The sequence below is a fragment of the Canis aureus genome, chromosome 37, assembly GCF_053574225.1.
Source record: "Canis aureus isolate CA01 chromosome 37, VMU_Caureus_v.1.0, whole genome shotgun sequence".
Lineage (NCBI taxonomy): Eukaryota > Metazoa > Chordata > Mammalia > Carnivora > Canidae > Canis > Canis aureus.
Window position 1 is genome coordinate 18,852,823 of NC_135647.1, and position 15,812 is coordinate 18,868,634.

Consider the following 15,812-nt stretch of genomic DNA (forward strand, 5'->3'; position numbering starts at 1 on the left):
ACCTGAGGCACAAGGGGGTTAAGTAGCTTGCTCCTAGTCATAGAGCCAGTAAGTACAGAGTAGGGATTTGAATATAGGTCACTTGGCTCCAGTGTTGCACACCCTTTAATCATCACAGCAGTTGTTCTCAAGTTCAGCCTGTGTTGGAGTCACCTGGAAGGTTTGTTAGCACAAAGAGCTTCTGGGGTGGGGCCTGAGAATTTGCATTTCTAAGGTACCCAGGTGATGCCGCTGCTGCTGGCCTGGGCACCACACTGTGAGAGTCTGACCTACAGCAGGGTCCTGCTCCTTTAAATATGACTAGTATCATCGTCATCTGGTTTTTAGACTTAAGGTTCAAAGCTAACTGCTCTCAAGATTTCTTGCTCCTCTCCCTAAAACAGTACAAAGCAAACGTAGAACACTCCGCAAGTAAATGTTTGATTGTCTTATGCATTGGCCCTACCCTCAGGGAGTTATCAAGTTAGACTAATAATCAGAATCACAAATAAGATCAAGTCCAAAGTAGCAGTATTATTAGAAATCCTGCTTCTCTGTGTCCAAGGCAGAGAGGGAGGGTGGAGGGTAGAAAGCAGATTATTTTTTACGAATTCATGGCAACCTAACCTGACCTCCTTGGCCACAGAAACAAAACAATGTCCTCCTTCACGGGGATATATACTCCAACACGCCCTAGTGATCAAGCACACATTGAATGAGACATCCTGCTACCTTTTAAACATGTTACGTGCAAATGTTATGTTTTCATCACCAATCCTACATTTCCATTTCCTGTACGATACAGGGAAACAAAACAAGAAAAAAGGTGTTCATTTGGGATTTAAAAAAAAAAAAAACAACAGATGTCTCAAAAGATAATCTTAGCCTCCACCATAGCCGGCCTCCCACAAGGCTGGACATCCTGGAAAGAAGACGCATGTCTTCTTTCTGGGGCAATCTGTTTCTGGGGATGAACACTACAGAAGGCATAGTTTCCAGAAACAAAGACTGATCTTTTCTTCTCTTCCATGTTTACCAAGTGTTAGGTAAACAGTCCCCAAACAACTGCTTCTCTTGCCCACTGCACCCGATTCTCCCTTTCCCTCAAATGGAGCATTCTTTTGAGTGTACGTTCCTCTTTATGATAACCTTAATTCCTCCCTGTAATACGCTCTTCTACACCATGGCTCTGCAAAGAAAAGAACTTAGATAGGCTAAGGAATAAGGTTTGGTTGAATTTTTTGTTTTGATTTCAGGTGGATCACTCTAGATATAATAGGACTTGACTAAAAAGACAAAACTAGTTACATAACCTGAGGTGTTGTATTATCCTCTTTTCGGGGGCAAAGCAACAAAACTGAAAAGCTCATTGCTTGCCTGAGGCCCACACTGAGTGTGCCAGAGATTATCAAATAAGCAAGTAAGATTTCAGGAGTCCCTGAGGATCACACTTGTGAAAGCCAGACACAGAAAGAGAAACAGGTGTGGCTGGGCACAGCGATAAAAGGCTTTGATTTCGCTCTGCCCCAACCACAATAAGGTTCTCCCATCCTGGCTTTCTCAAATTTGCCCTTCTCTTAAAAAAAAAAAAAGTCTCAGGTATCTCACTTATACCTCAGTTGAAGATAAAGGTTCATGTCACTTCACTTTAGCCAGCAGCACTGAAAATCCAGTAGCACTCTAGAGCAATCGATCTGTAAGAAATGCTCTTCTAAGGAAATTACTCTCCTAGATCTTGGAACTGGACTGACTGCCCGGTTCAGGTCTTGTTTCCCAAACTACACTATTTGGTTAATGAATCACACATATCAACATTTGTGGGGATTCATTGTAAAGATTTCAAAATAAAAATAATAAAAATATTATGTTTCAGAGACATATGCTTCTGGTTATGATGTATCAAACTAACACTCCCACTGAGGACAAGTGAAAAAATAAACTTGTTTGTAGTCATCTTAAAGCAACTAAGACAGTCAACACTTGATGGGTCAAGATCACAGGGAGAAGAAAAATACATGGAGGTGAGCCCTACATTTGTATTGTTTTTGTGTTGCCTTTTCATTTCAGTAGATTTGATCATTCCTGGCATGATGCATGGGTATCAAACAGAAAGGAGCAGAAGCCTACAGCTTGGAGCAACATCACTGGCAGGGACAAAAACTGGAGCTTCGGGAAGTTTGGACCTGGAGGGCTAAGGTCCCAGGGGAAAGGGGCTGCATAAAAGTGAGCTCATACAAGTTTGGTTTCACCTCCTATAGAACTTTGGCTCTTCAAGTCCTGGCTGCCTTCAACTCCAACATTTCCATTTGGGATATTTGCCAAATATGAGGCTGTGAATGCGTGGAGTAGGAAGCTGAGAAAACAAGCAGAAAGAAACTGCTTAAAGGACAAAAAGCTAAGCAGAGTTTTTGGCAGTTTCTCAATGCTGGAAGTTAAAAATTAGAGTGCAGAGCCCACCAAGGAAGAGGAGCTCTGGTAAACATCAAACATCCTAGACCTTCAGCTGAGACCCCTAGAGGGCTAAACTCTAGGAGAAAGGAAAAAACCAGAAACAGATCATTCTTAACACATCCTTAAATACCCTTAAATACTTGAAAAGAATGAGAGATCACCCTGTATTTTGTGTGCCTCCCAGAAGACAAGGAAATCCACTCTAGAAAGAGATAACAGCATTTATAAATATTTTCCATAGATAATGGCCAGAACTGAATTAAAAAAATGATCAGTCATGCCAAGAAATAAAGTCAAATGAGGAAAAATCAAGAGAACAAATAGATAATGGGAACAGACCCACAGGTGATCCTGAATAATAGAGTTATCAGATATGATCTCTGAATCTAGCATTATGTAAAAAGGATAATAAATCACAAGTTGGGCTTGTTCCATGAATGCGAGGTTGGTTTAACATTTGGAAATAGTTTAATGTAGTATATCACATTAACACTTAGGGGAAAAAATCAGAAATTTTTAAAAATAAAATTCCACACGAATTTCTAATATTAGAAAACTTAACTCGAAATAGAGAACTTCTTTAAGATTCTAATAAAGAGTACCTATAAAGATATTATATATATATATAATTACATGCAAATTCATTCAGGGATTTCTGATCTGAGACAGAAATCTGACTCAAATTCAAAATTGTACTGCATGTCCAGTCAGTACAATAAAACAAGAAAAATGGAGAAAAAAAATGTAAGAATTACAAAAGAAGAAATAAAACTGATATTTATAGATGACATGATTATATTTATAGAAATTCCAAAAATTTTGCACAAAAAATTATTAGAATGAATAATTGAATTTGCAAGGTTGCTGGATATAAGATCAATATACAAAAATCAATTGTATTTCTTTGTGAGCAGAAACAATTAGACACCGAAGTTTTTAAAAGCTAATAATATTATTTACAATAGCATAAAAATCGTCAAAACCGGGAATATTCTAATGATCTATAAATCAGAATCATCTAATAAGAATATTTAAGACACAAAAAAATCATAAAATATTACTAAGAAAAGTGAAAGAAAGCCTAGGCAAATACCACATTCTTAGATTGGAACATTCAATATTAGTAAGAGTCAATTCTTCCAAAATTGATCTCTAGATTTAATGGAATTCCAATTAGAAGCCCCACAAGTTTCTTTATAGAAATTAAAATGCTGATTTTACAATTTATGTGGGAATGCAAAAGGCCATAACTAGCAAACAGAGTTTCAAAATTTAAAGAATTTATATACAGTTATCAAGCCTTCTTATGAAACTAAGAAAACGAAGAGTATAGATTGGTGCAAGAAAAAGACAACCAATGGAACAGAATAAAGGTCTTAGAACCAGACCCACACATACATGGTCACCTGATTTATAACAAAGATGCTACTGAAGTGCATGGAAAAAGAATAGTATTTCCAATAAATGATACTAGGGCAATTATTTATTTCTATTCTTACACAACTAGGCTATCTAATCTACTTTACTAGTTCATTTAGAATCTCAAATATCTACTACTCCAGCTAGCTCATTCTGCTGAGCTAAAAACTTTCATATTTCACTGCCTCTTGGGCATCCATTCATGTCTCAAACATGTCCAAACCTGAACTCATCCTCATTGCCCTTCCCTCACTTATTCCTGTGTTCTCTATCTCTGTGAATGGTTCAGAGGAGCATTATCCAACTAAAAATTCTGGAAAAATGTGTTTTTGCCCTCTAACAGTGATTTTCTCTCTTGAAACAATTACATTCTATCTGTAAAATATGTAAATGGCGAACTTGGTGAAAAATTTAGTTTAAGCAATAATTCTGTCTGGGATTATTCCCAGGGACTGTACTAGCACAGCTTCTGGGTGGCCTAAGGAAATCTTTCTCAGTTTCAAAATCCATTTCTAATGCTCAGTTCTCTTGATTCAAACATTCATTTTTCACACCCTAAGCCTAATGAAGTTAGGATGAAACATGAACTAAAAAAAAAAAAACAAAAAAAAAAAAAAACAAAGAAGAAAGAAAAAACTTTGCCTGTTTGGAAACAGAGGAGTAGGTTGTGATATTGCTTACACCAGGACACACTGAATTTTAAATTTTGGAATTAATTCTTCCTCTACATGTCTTCCAAAGACTGCACCATGATAGAACACAGAAAAGTTATATGCACAGAAGACAATCACTTCCAGCAATGTAATTTCTAAAACATAGTAGTATATGGGATTTCAAAGCTAGCAGAAACAAGTGGGCAAATTCAAGTACAAAATAGGGCCATCATAAAAACAAAACAAAACAAAATAGGGCCATCTTTCAGACACTGAAAACATTTCTGGCTGGCTTTCAAGAGATGCTATTTGACTTTAACTTCTAATTATATGAAATTCAAATAAGAACCGTAAAAGAATGTCTTTAACCAAATAAGTGTAGATGAAAATGATATTTTTGGAAGGCCCCAAAACTGCACTATTAATCTACAGGAGCTATAAAATTAACGATCCAGTGCTTAGGTGGCTTGATCATTTTAAGCATCTGCCTTCAGCTCAGGTTATGATCCCAGGGTCACGCTCTCTGCTCTGTGGGGAGTCTGCTTCTCCCTCTGCCTCTGCCTGTCTCCCTTGTTCATGCTCTCTCTCAAATAAATATATTTTTAAAAATATAATTAAAGATCATGAGTACACATTCTGAAAAGCAACAGACTACAACCACAAATATAGAAGGTCAAAGGTATTCAGAGCAGCCTTTACACTACAAGCATGAAGACAGCTTAGTGTGTATGAGATGTGGGAGAACAAGGTAAAGTCCATGGACAAATAGGTAACACTCGGAATAAGTACAAATACTTTTGTATAGAATTATTCTAGTCTTTTTTCTTGTCCATACCCTTCCTCTAGAAAAGCTGCTAACAGTTTTATGGTTTCTCAGTAGGTCAACAAACATTTCTGAAGAAAAGCCTGGAAAGTCAAAGAACCAGGGCCTGAACTCTAGCAGACACATCTGCACCCCCAACAGAGCCATCTCATTGAACACCCACACAGAAACATCTTTAGGATGTTTGCATCAAAGCTAACCAGATGGAGACAAAGGGCATGCCCCAAGGGGATTGCTTACCTTTTTCTGGCACTTCACCTTTATCTTGGGACTGTCCCTTTGTCATCAGGGTGACTTGGGAAACAGCAGACAACAATGCAGGCCTAATTTGGACTTGGCAAAATTCTTATGTGCCACGTTTCATTCTCTAAAAGGTAACATGCCTGCCCTGCTTATCTGATGGGGGTCAGCGGTTAAATCCTAGTGAGGGAATATGTGAAAAGGCTCTTTCCAAACTCTAAGTGCTATGCAAATGCCGATTTTTACCAGCGTCATCATAAAAACATGATTTATAACACCAGATATTAACACCCTTTGCTGCTCTGATTTTACTGTACGTGCTGTTGGGTTGCTGATCCAATTCTGCTCTATGGGTTGCTCCAGATCTTTTCAGGACTTAGATTCTATCTCAAAGCTTATTCTCAGGTTTTGAATAAAGTATCAAATGTTTCCCTGTTCTTACTCAAAGCACCATCTATTCAAGTAGTCACTTTTTTGAACTTACCTGTTCCAGTGATTTCTTATCAGTAAGAGGAATATGTTTCTGCACAATTCATAGCAATGGCCTATCCTCCAAGAATCTTTTCTGACCCTCCCCTGGGTTAGGCTTCTTAGCTGCCTTTTATATCAAGAGGCCCAACACATAACTTCTTTTGCCTTAGCTGGAGGTACAATTCAGCACTGAAAAACCTGCCTTTTTTGTAGTTTTCTTTTTCAAGGAGGCCAACTATTTTGCAAAACAAACATTTGTTAAATTAAGTGAATCCATCAAATACTACAAATTTCACTTACACACAGATTAGACAAATAAGTTTCTTCACAAGCTTGGCCGATCATTTTTAGCCAGGAAACCCCAAGACGGTACAGATGGGGAGATCAAACCTTCCCCAGAAGGAGCCCTGCAGTTAAATCTGGAGGCCTCTGGAAGAACATCAGGAGACAGCAGGAGACCTGGGCTCCTAGCCCACCGATAAGAAAAGAAAATCTCCTGTTGGTCAACCTGCAGCCTTTCAAAAGCATGAGAATTTCCCAATTCTCCCATATATCCCCTTTCCTATGCACAAAAGTTAAACACATCCAATCGCCAAATACTCCCATCCTAGAAGGCAGAGAAATTACAACTCTGCTTTGACAGAGTCATCAAAGGTTGGGGCTGTTTGGGATTTTGTTTTCCAAACTCACTGCTGGCCCGGAGAAAGTATGACACCACCATCTTAAGCACAAGGCAGCTGTTCGTTTTTGGCTGGAGTTCAATATAAACCTTACAAATGGTCTGCTAGCTCTATTTTTTAAATAATAATAATTTTGAAAAATCCCATAGTTACACAAAAATCCCAATCTAGTGTTTTCACTATAAAGCCTTTCCTGCGGAACAGAGAAAACCATGGATTCCAAACAAATGTCTGAGCCAGGAAGGTACTGGTAGGTTATTTCTGCCAGATAAATGCAGTGGACATATAATTAGGCAGACTGACAATCAATGGCTTAAAGCAGGCTCCAAGAATCACCACTGAGTATCAATTCTTTCTGAAATATCAAAAGACAAAAATCTACCAACAAATAATTTGTTATTTCAAAAGAGGCCCTTAACAGTTAAGTCACTGATGATACTTTTATTTAGGGGTGAAAATCAGACAACAGAAAACCTTCCCTTCATTCCGAAATTCTAGTCTGTTATAGATACCAATGGCTGTATTTTACTTATAACTATCCCGACAAAGAACTCACATACAATGCTCAGTGCGTATATTCAACACCACAATGTGCCCCCAAAGCCTGGCACGTGTTTTCCCTTTCCTGTTTCCCTCATGACACACTCGAATATGCACAAGGGCCACATGTTGGTAGTGCTTTCAAAATAAACCTTTTATGGGGCCAGTTTACAGTCATTATTATTTTAGCGTGCATATTTGTGGCAGAGCCACACATAGATCCGTAAGTCCAGGAGAAACCGAAGTCATTCCTAAACCTTTGGACATTCTTGGGAAGTCAACAGATTTCCAAGCCCAAAAGCAAGAATCTTGACTTGGTGTGTGAAACCAAAGCTGGCAAATCCCCTACAGAGATTGTAAATGTGGGGTTCCCTCCATCTCTGTACTCTTTCCCTTTGTCGTCTGCCTATTTACCGTATAATTGCCAGGCTGTCCCATCATGTGCTGTGTTCTCCATCCTGGGCACTACGTATGCAGTGGTGCTGACCTTTGCATCAGGCCCACCAATTCTCAAGAACTAACTGACTGACCCCCAAACACTAAGCACAAGTCAAGATCACTGGCTTGCTTTCTATGTGCTACAGGATTGGACCAGCTGCTGTAATATTTCTTCCCTTGGCCCTTCTAATCCTCCAGAAATCACTCCATGTTAGTTTTTTTTATTGGTAGGCAGCCCCAAGAATGTAAGCTGTTGAAATTCTTTCATAAAAATGGTCTAGCCTCATTTCAAAAAACAAGAATATTCCAGACATGGGGTGGGAGGGGGGCAAATAGTCTACTGTTCCTTTGTATCCAAATGAGAAGAGATACATTCGAGATACACACCCATACACACACTCAAAGACAGCTCACATATATGTATTAGAGGCAAACACACAGCTTTCCACTAACTTAGTGAGTATCATTTATAAGCATCCTTACATGACTTTCATGTATGAATTGATTTTAGCCACCCTCACCGGTCGAACCACGGTGGGCAATGTTTTAACCCCAATAAGGCATATGTTCTCTGATCACAAAGGATGCTTAGTAAATACCGTCCACTGGCTTGCTTAGGAAAAGACAACTATTTGGAAAAAAATCTTCATTTTAATAACCAAAAAAATCTTCTTGCTGGCTAAACACTACCATTCAGAATGCATTCCTCATCATGCTCGTGTGCTGCCCCTGAACTCCAAATCACCTTCCACAGACATACTCGGGGTTAGATGATGGCAGGGTGAGAAATGGGGGCCAGCCCCACCCGTATGGGTGCCTTGAGCCTTCATACCTGTGCTGATGCTCCTGCAAGACTTGATAAATGCTGATAAGAAAAGTTTGGTTTTTAAAACTCCCCACAACACAGTCCTTGTAGATTCGGAATTCTGCAGCCGTCACCGCCTCACCCTCAGGAATCTGGGATAAGTTGAACTTGAACTCTTTGTGGTGTCGCTGGCCAGGGGAGAACTCCTTCTCGTACTCCACTATAAGATTAAACAAGAGAGAGTGACAACTATTGTTACTTGACTAGGTGCCACAGGCTCACCTCAAGAAAGCCGCCCCGTTTTCATTCAGAAGTGGATTACCAGTTAGCAATGGCTTGGGAGCGGGATGGGAGTGTGGGTGGGTGGGTGAGTGGTCCCATGAACCAACAGTGGCTGGGCTGTCAGGCTGAGATTCAAATCCCTCATCTTACCCAAGGAGTAAGTAAAATTCTTAGATTTTATTTGGTTTCAATACTTTACATACTTGGTTGAAGTACGTTGCAGGAAAGCAAGTTATTTAAACTCTTGCCTTCAGGTTTCCTCACCTACGAAGGCAGGAGTGAACTGGGCTTCCCGAGGAAGTTGTGAGAATGAAGAGAATGGTGAACAAAAACGTCCCTGGTGATCCTGGCCCCGGTCACCCCCTCCCAGCCCCCTTTCTTTCCTGCTGCCTGGCCCCCTCAGGTTGGGTCACCTCCTGCCATCAACAGTTGGCACCACTGAGGGTAGGTGTGAGCTGACCTTTGGGAAGAGGGGTCCTAGGGTGGTAGGGGAGTGAGCAGCACCTTTGGCCTCAACCTGAAGCTCAGTGGAAAGTTTCACTGGGGAGAGGGGTACGGGGGGAGGGGGGGAGGTTAGGGTAAAGCTTCAGAAAAAATCCAGCTAGAACTCAAGAGCACTGCCCCCCCTTCTCCCGGAGCAGAGGGGGAGCTGCAGGGCTCTGAGGCTAGGGCCCCTTCACTCAAGCTGCACACAGAACCCAGGTGTGAGGACACGGGTGTGGAAGCAAATTACCAACAGCATACCTTGCTATTTTCTCTAATGCTTTTTTTTTTTAAGATTTTTTTGTTTATTTATTCATGAGAGACAGAGAGAGAGGCAGAGATACAGGCAGAGGGAGAAGCAGGCTCCTCACAGGGAGCCCAATGCAGGACTTGATCCCAGGACCCCGGGATCATGACCTGAGCCAAAGGTAGGCGCTCAACCCACTGAGCCACCCAGGTGCCCCTCTAATGCTTTTCTAAAAACTGGGGAAGAATGGAGTCTGGAATCTTTTTTTTTTTTTAAACAAAATCTTCCCCCTGCATGAAGACAATCTATGGAAAACTTCAACCACTGATGATCACTCTTCAGAGTCAGCTTCCACTGAATCTATATAAAGTCCTGTGTGAGAGAAGTGGTATCGACCTCAGATACTTCACTCCTAATCACTGTAAAAGAGAAAAAGGACTGCTCTGCTTCCCACCGTAAATCCTTGACTCTTTTCTCCAGGGATTGGAAACGCTTCTGGCCTACTGTTCCTGTTAGGTGTGTTTTTTTTGTTTTTTTTTTTTATGGCAACTGCAGTGAAATCGCATGAGCAAATTACTCCTTTATGGCAGAGTTCTCCCCAGGGTTGTGGGTAAGGGGGGAAAAAAATCAAATTATTTGCCACCTCCAACTGCCCATTTTGTCCCACATGTGTTATTCTTTATGATCACCAGAGAAAAACTTCAGAGATTTAGCTTCTTTAACAAAAAGAAAGGAGAAAGAAAGAAAGAAAGAAAGAAAGAAAGAAAGAAGAGAAAAAAATGTCAATGACTCTTTATAAGAACCTAAGGCCTCAATGGCATTTGCCGAAGCTAAGGAACTTTAAGCCATCTATAGGTAGGAGGTTTTAAATAAAGAATTTCTGAAACTGCCATAGGACTAAGCTAAAATCTTTTAGAGTCAAGTTATCTCTTTCTTTCCGGGGCGGGGATGGGGTGGTAAAAAAAAAAAAAAAAAAAAAAAAAAAAAAAAAAAAAAAAAAGCTTTGGATTGTGTAAGAGCTTGATATAAATTAAAAATAAATAAATAAATAAAAGGTCTAGCCAGAAAATAAAGCATGGTTCAGTCCCAACAAGAGAACAGGTTTTCAAATTAGTGGCTAAGCATGAAAAGCAATCTTGTGGGTGAGTTCACTGAAGGACACCCATACATGAGGGTGTATCGCTTTTCCCTAAAACTGATCTGCCTTTTAAGTGTGATATGTTATCATCAGTGGTTAAAAAGTGAATCAAATCTGATTTCCCAAAGAGACTTTCTAAAAAACAGTCATGTAGCTTTTCTATAGGGCCCTCTGGGTGCTTAAATTTTAATATCAGTAAATAAAAATATATTGTTAAGATTCATTTGAAAGAATGCATAAGAATTCCTAAAAGAAGTCTTTCAATCGCTAGTAGTATAAACAACAATTAGAAAGAAGAAATTAAAAAATTAAAATAAATAAAAGAAAGAAGAAATCATAAATCATGGATGTGACACAAGACATGAGACAGTAACTTAAGATATTTCAGTCACAAGGAGTCAAATTTCAATAAATCAGAAATGTGGTAGCCAGGTTTGCAGAAGTACATCATCCCCATAAACCATACCTCCCTGTATTCGTATAGGGTCCCTCTCCCCTAGAGTGGGTTTTGTTCTGACTTTCTCTGGACCAATAAAATGCAGCAACAGCGGTGCTGAGTGACTCCCAAGCTTTGAACCTCCTTCTGCTTTGGTTTTTTGGATTGCTTATCTAGGGGAAAAATCGTTACCATAGAAGACCTCCCACTACTCCGAACCTCCATGCTGTGAGGAAGCCCAAGCTAACCACGCAGAGAGGCTGTACGGTACATGAAGGGACAGATGGAGGGAGAGAGGGAAGCATTCAGTCAGCCTCCCACTACTTCACCTGAGGCACCACAGCTGTTCTACCGAGATGCCACCTCAGGTGCCCAAACCAGAGGAGACGTTGGAGGGCTCCAATCCCAGCCAGCCTCTGACTGCAACTGCATGAGGCACCAAGCGCAAGAATCACCCTCTAGAACCTGGTCATTTCCCAAGATTGTGGGAGACAACAGCACATTGCTTAACGCCACTCTCATTTGGGTGATGTGTTACACAGTCACAGGCAACTGACTGACACAAGAAGGAAAGGGAGGACAGGAGAGGACAAGAGAAAGAAGGGGAAGTCTGAACTTGCTAGGATGGGGAGAAACCACATGCGACTCTTAAGGATGTTGAGATGCTGGGAGGCAGTAGGTATGACTGAGGAGGAGCCCTGGCAGGCGCCCACTGACAAACGTGAAAGATAAAGAACCTAAAAGAAAATAGGAACATCGTTCAAAGCCTTCACTTTACTACAATACGAATTAGAACGCATGGGCTTATGTGAGCATTTTCCCATTTCTCTACTGAGATAACATTATCTGGAAGCAGTCTGAACTGTCTTTTGCCTTTCTTTTATCCTTCTCTGAGGAGATTCAGGAATCTGAGCCTCCACTCCCCTATCTCGTTATAAGCCCTCTCACTCAAAAAGTTCACTGTCTTCCAAACCTCTCTTGAGGCCTCTTGGCTGGAAGCTGGACCACCTTCTTCCCACTCCCCATGATACTTCAGCTGTCAGCCATGGGAGTTCGCCTGGAACTCCTTTCCCCCAGTCTTCGATTTCTATAGTGAATTTATATAGTGTGTTCATGAGTGTCTGGGAGGGAGACAAGACATAAATGCAGCTAGATCCCTGCCTCCATGTGCATTTGAAGACCTCAGTGGTAAAACTGTAATGTTTCTAGCGAACTCTGCATTCCCCGCCTTCAAGCTCTATGATTCTGGACTCTACAAATGTCAGACAATCCAAAATATGGGAGGTACTGCAAGGGACCGGGCCAAGTTCTGAATTCAGCTCTCAGGACTTGTTTTGTGGCCCTTAGCATTTTAGCTTTGCACTGGGGGTGTCACGTGTGCTATTCAATTGAGTAGTAGCTATGCGTGTTGATGAAGGGTCGTGCTGCCAAACCGGTTCTGAATTTTTAGCTCCCCTTTCTCTGACTTACGTGATGCCGAGCAAGACGTTAGCCAAGGTTCCAGTTATCAGGGAAATGGCAATAATGCATTTCTGAGCTTTAAGTGGGACAATTTCTACAAAATAGTGGTAGAGAAAGTACTCAAATGTTAGTTTTGATCATCATCAGCTGATGTTTGAGACGCTAGCTCTACTGACTTGGAGTAGGTCTCTGCTGAGTTAATTCAAATTTATTCAGGAGTCTTTAGGTAGGGCCGATCAGCGGTTCCTCTAAATCACCTTATTAAGTTGAAGAGCTGCATTCTGTGTCAAAAGTGGTAAGTAAAATCACTACCTTGAGTATCATCAGCCTTGCTGTTTGGCTAATGAATGCCGTTTCTGTTCTCTGAGGCAATAATTCCTAGAATTTTTTATTTCAAGGACCATAACATTTTTCAATGGTAATGACCTTATACAAGGTCATCTACTTTTTTTGTTTGCCATTTGTAAAGACAATAAAACAAACAACACAACAAACTGCATCCTTTTAACTCTATGATCATTTCTGAAGGCTCTTTTAATACCAAATTAAAGAGGACATTAATTGAAAAACACGATCCTTGAAATCAAGTAAACTTAGCTTTATAAAACTCCCTCTATTGTCTCTGCCTTATACTATGCCAGCTGAAATTCAGACGAGCACCAGATCTTTGACCAACATGTAAGAACCAGAGCTCTAAGTAATAAGAGTTACTGGTTGAGGATTTAAAAATGTAAGTTATGTAATACTAAATATGAAAAAGGATATATGCAATTTATAGAGGTAATGAAGCATCATAATAAGGACCTAAGGAAACCAGCACCCAACTTAAAAACCAGAACATGACCAATACCATGGTATTCCTCTCTGGTGCTATCCCCAACTCTTGCCCGAAAGGTACCTAGAATCATGAATAATGTCTAGCATTTTGTTGCCTTTTAAAAACTGATAGTTTTACTATATATATGTACATATCACTAAATCAGAGTGTTTTCCTTTTTTCTTTTAAAGTCCTTCAGAGCATAATGGAAATTTTATAGGCACACATGGCAAATATAGGCATGGTCACAACTAAGAGTGAAAGCAGCCCAAGCAGATGGCTGTACTGCCTGTCAGCTGGTGGGGGCCTGAAGTCCCATGGGTGGGGCATGACTGCTCTGTAGGCAATGGGTGACTAATAATTCTTCTTCAACTCTACCTCATATAAATCCATTAAAAACAGACATTTTCTTAACAAGCGTTGGCAAGGATGTGGAGAAAGTAGAGCCCTTGTGCCTTGCTGGTGGGAATGTGAAATGGTGCAGCTGCTGCAGAAAACAGTCTGGCAATTCCTCAGACACGCACAGATTTACCACATGGCCAGCAATCCCACTTTTAAGTGTATATATAGGTATCTGAAAGAATGGAAAACAGACTTGAACAGATATTGGTACACCCATATTCCTAGCAGCACTCCCAGTAGCCAAAAAGAAGCCACCCAAGCGTCCATCAACGGATGAATGGATAAACAACGTGGCAAAGACAATTCAGCTTTAAAGAGGAAGGAAATTCTGATGCAGGCTACAGCATGGGTAAACCTTGAGGACATTATGCAAAATGAAGTTTAAGCCGGTCAGAAAAGGACAAATATTGTATGCCCTTATATGCAGTGCCTGGAGTAGTCAACTTCATAGAGGCAGAATGTGCAAGGGTGGCTTCCAGGAACTGAGGTGGGAGGGACAGGGAGTTAGTGTTCAGTGGGGACAGTGTTTCAGCATGGGAAGGTGAAAAACATTCTGGAGATGGATGGTGGCGATGGTCGCACAACAATGTGAACACAATGCTGCAGAACTTGTACATTTAAAATTGGCTAAAGTGCTAAATTTTATATGATGCATATTTTACCACCAAACCCCCCGCCAAACCAGACATTTTCTTACACAATCACAATGCATGACCATACCTACGTTAAAATAATTTGCTGTTTTTCTCTAATACCCAAACCATAATCAAATTCCCTCCCACAGCTCAAAAAGTCTGCTTTTGGCTTATTGGAGGCAGGAGCCGAATAGGATTCACTTCTTACACTTGGTTGTTCTGTCTCTTAAGTCTCTTCCAAACGAGCAAACCAGGAACAGAAAGAACTCCACTAATCTGATCAGGAGTCCATCTAAAAAACCTACAGCTAACAACATTCTTTTTTTTTTTTTTTTTTTTTGTGCTAACAACATTCTTAATGGTGACACCCTCAAAGCATGTCCTTTAAAAATCAGGAAGAAGGCAAAGATGCTCATTTTCCATCTTGAAGTCCAGTTCAGTATTGTTAAGATTAAACAATAGTAAAGGAAAGAAATCGAGTCCAAACTGTTGAACCTAATAAGAAAATGTAGCAGATTGCTTCCTTGACGGTCTCAGTGAGTTTGGGCTGCTATAACGAAAATATTACAGACTGGGGGTGCTGAAACAACCAACACGGACCTCTCACAATTCTGGTGGCTAGAAGTCTGAGCTCAGGGTGCCAGCATGGCTGGGTTCTTGCTAAGGGCTGCCTTCCTGGTTAGGTCTTCACTTCGGCTTCCTTGGTACGTGCATGTAGAGAGAGGGTGTGAGCTCTAGTCTCTTCCTCTTCCTGTAGGACACTAATCCCATCATGGGGTCTCCACCCTCATGACCTCATCTAGACCAGATTACATCCCAAGGCCCTACCTCCTAAAACCGACTCATTAGGAATTAGGGTTTTGTTCATAGGAATTTGAGACACACACACACAGTCTGTAACACGGACCTTAAAGGTTTCACATTACTTGCCCTGTTACCTTTTGAATTTGTGGCTTGGAATTTTTGCATTTGTGTTTATAGGCGCACACGTGATGGGCTCACCTCATACAGTGTTGTTCGGTTTCAAGTTATACTTGCTCTTGGAATAAGTTGGGGAATGCTCCCTCTTTCTTCTCAGGAAATGATCTCTTCCTTCAAAGTCTCGAAAGCTTATCTGTAAAATCATCTGATTCTGTGTTCTCCTTTGGGGAAAATTTTTAATTACCCATTCATTTTCCTTTAAATGTAGAGGTATCTACTATTTAAAAATATCTACTTTTTAAGTCATTATGCATTTTCTAGAGGTTTGTTAAGAGGGGAAGAATTTATCCAATTTATTACCTTAAAAATTTTCAGTCTTCTCTTATTTAATCTCTGCTCTAACTACAGCTTTTTCATTCTAATAGTATTTGTGAATTCCCTTTTTTTGGATTTGTCTTACTGGAGGTCAGTTTTTTCCTCACTATTGCTTA

The 15,812-nt window shown here is 40.4% G+C and overlaps 1 protein-coding gene across 1 annotated transcript in view; it reads right to left on the reverse strand.

Annotated features, from left to right (window-relative positions):
• Positions 1-15,812, reverse strand: part of BMP6 (bone morphogenetic protein 6) — a 150,603-nt gene that overhangs the window by 20,004 nt on the left and 114,787 nt on the right. The window contains exon 2 of the mRNA XM_077886105.1: positions 8,527-8,719. Within this exon, the coding sequence (XP_077742231.1) occupies positions 8,527-8,719 (193 nt within the window). The remainder of the gene's footprint in view (positions 1-8,526; positions 8,720-15,812) is intronic.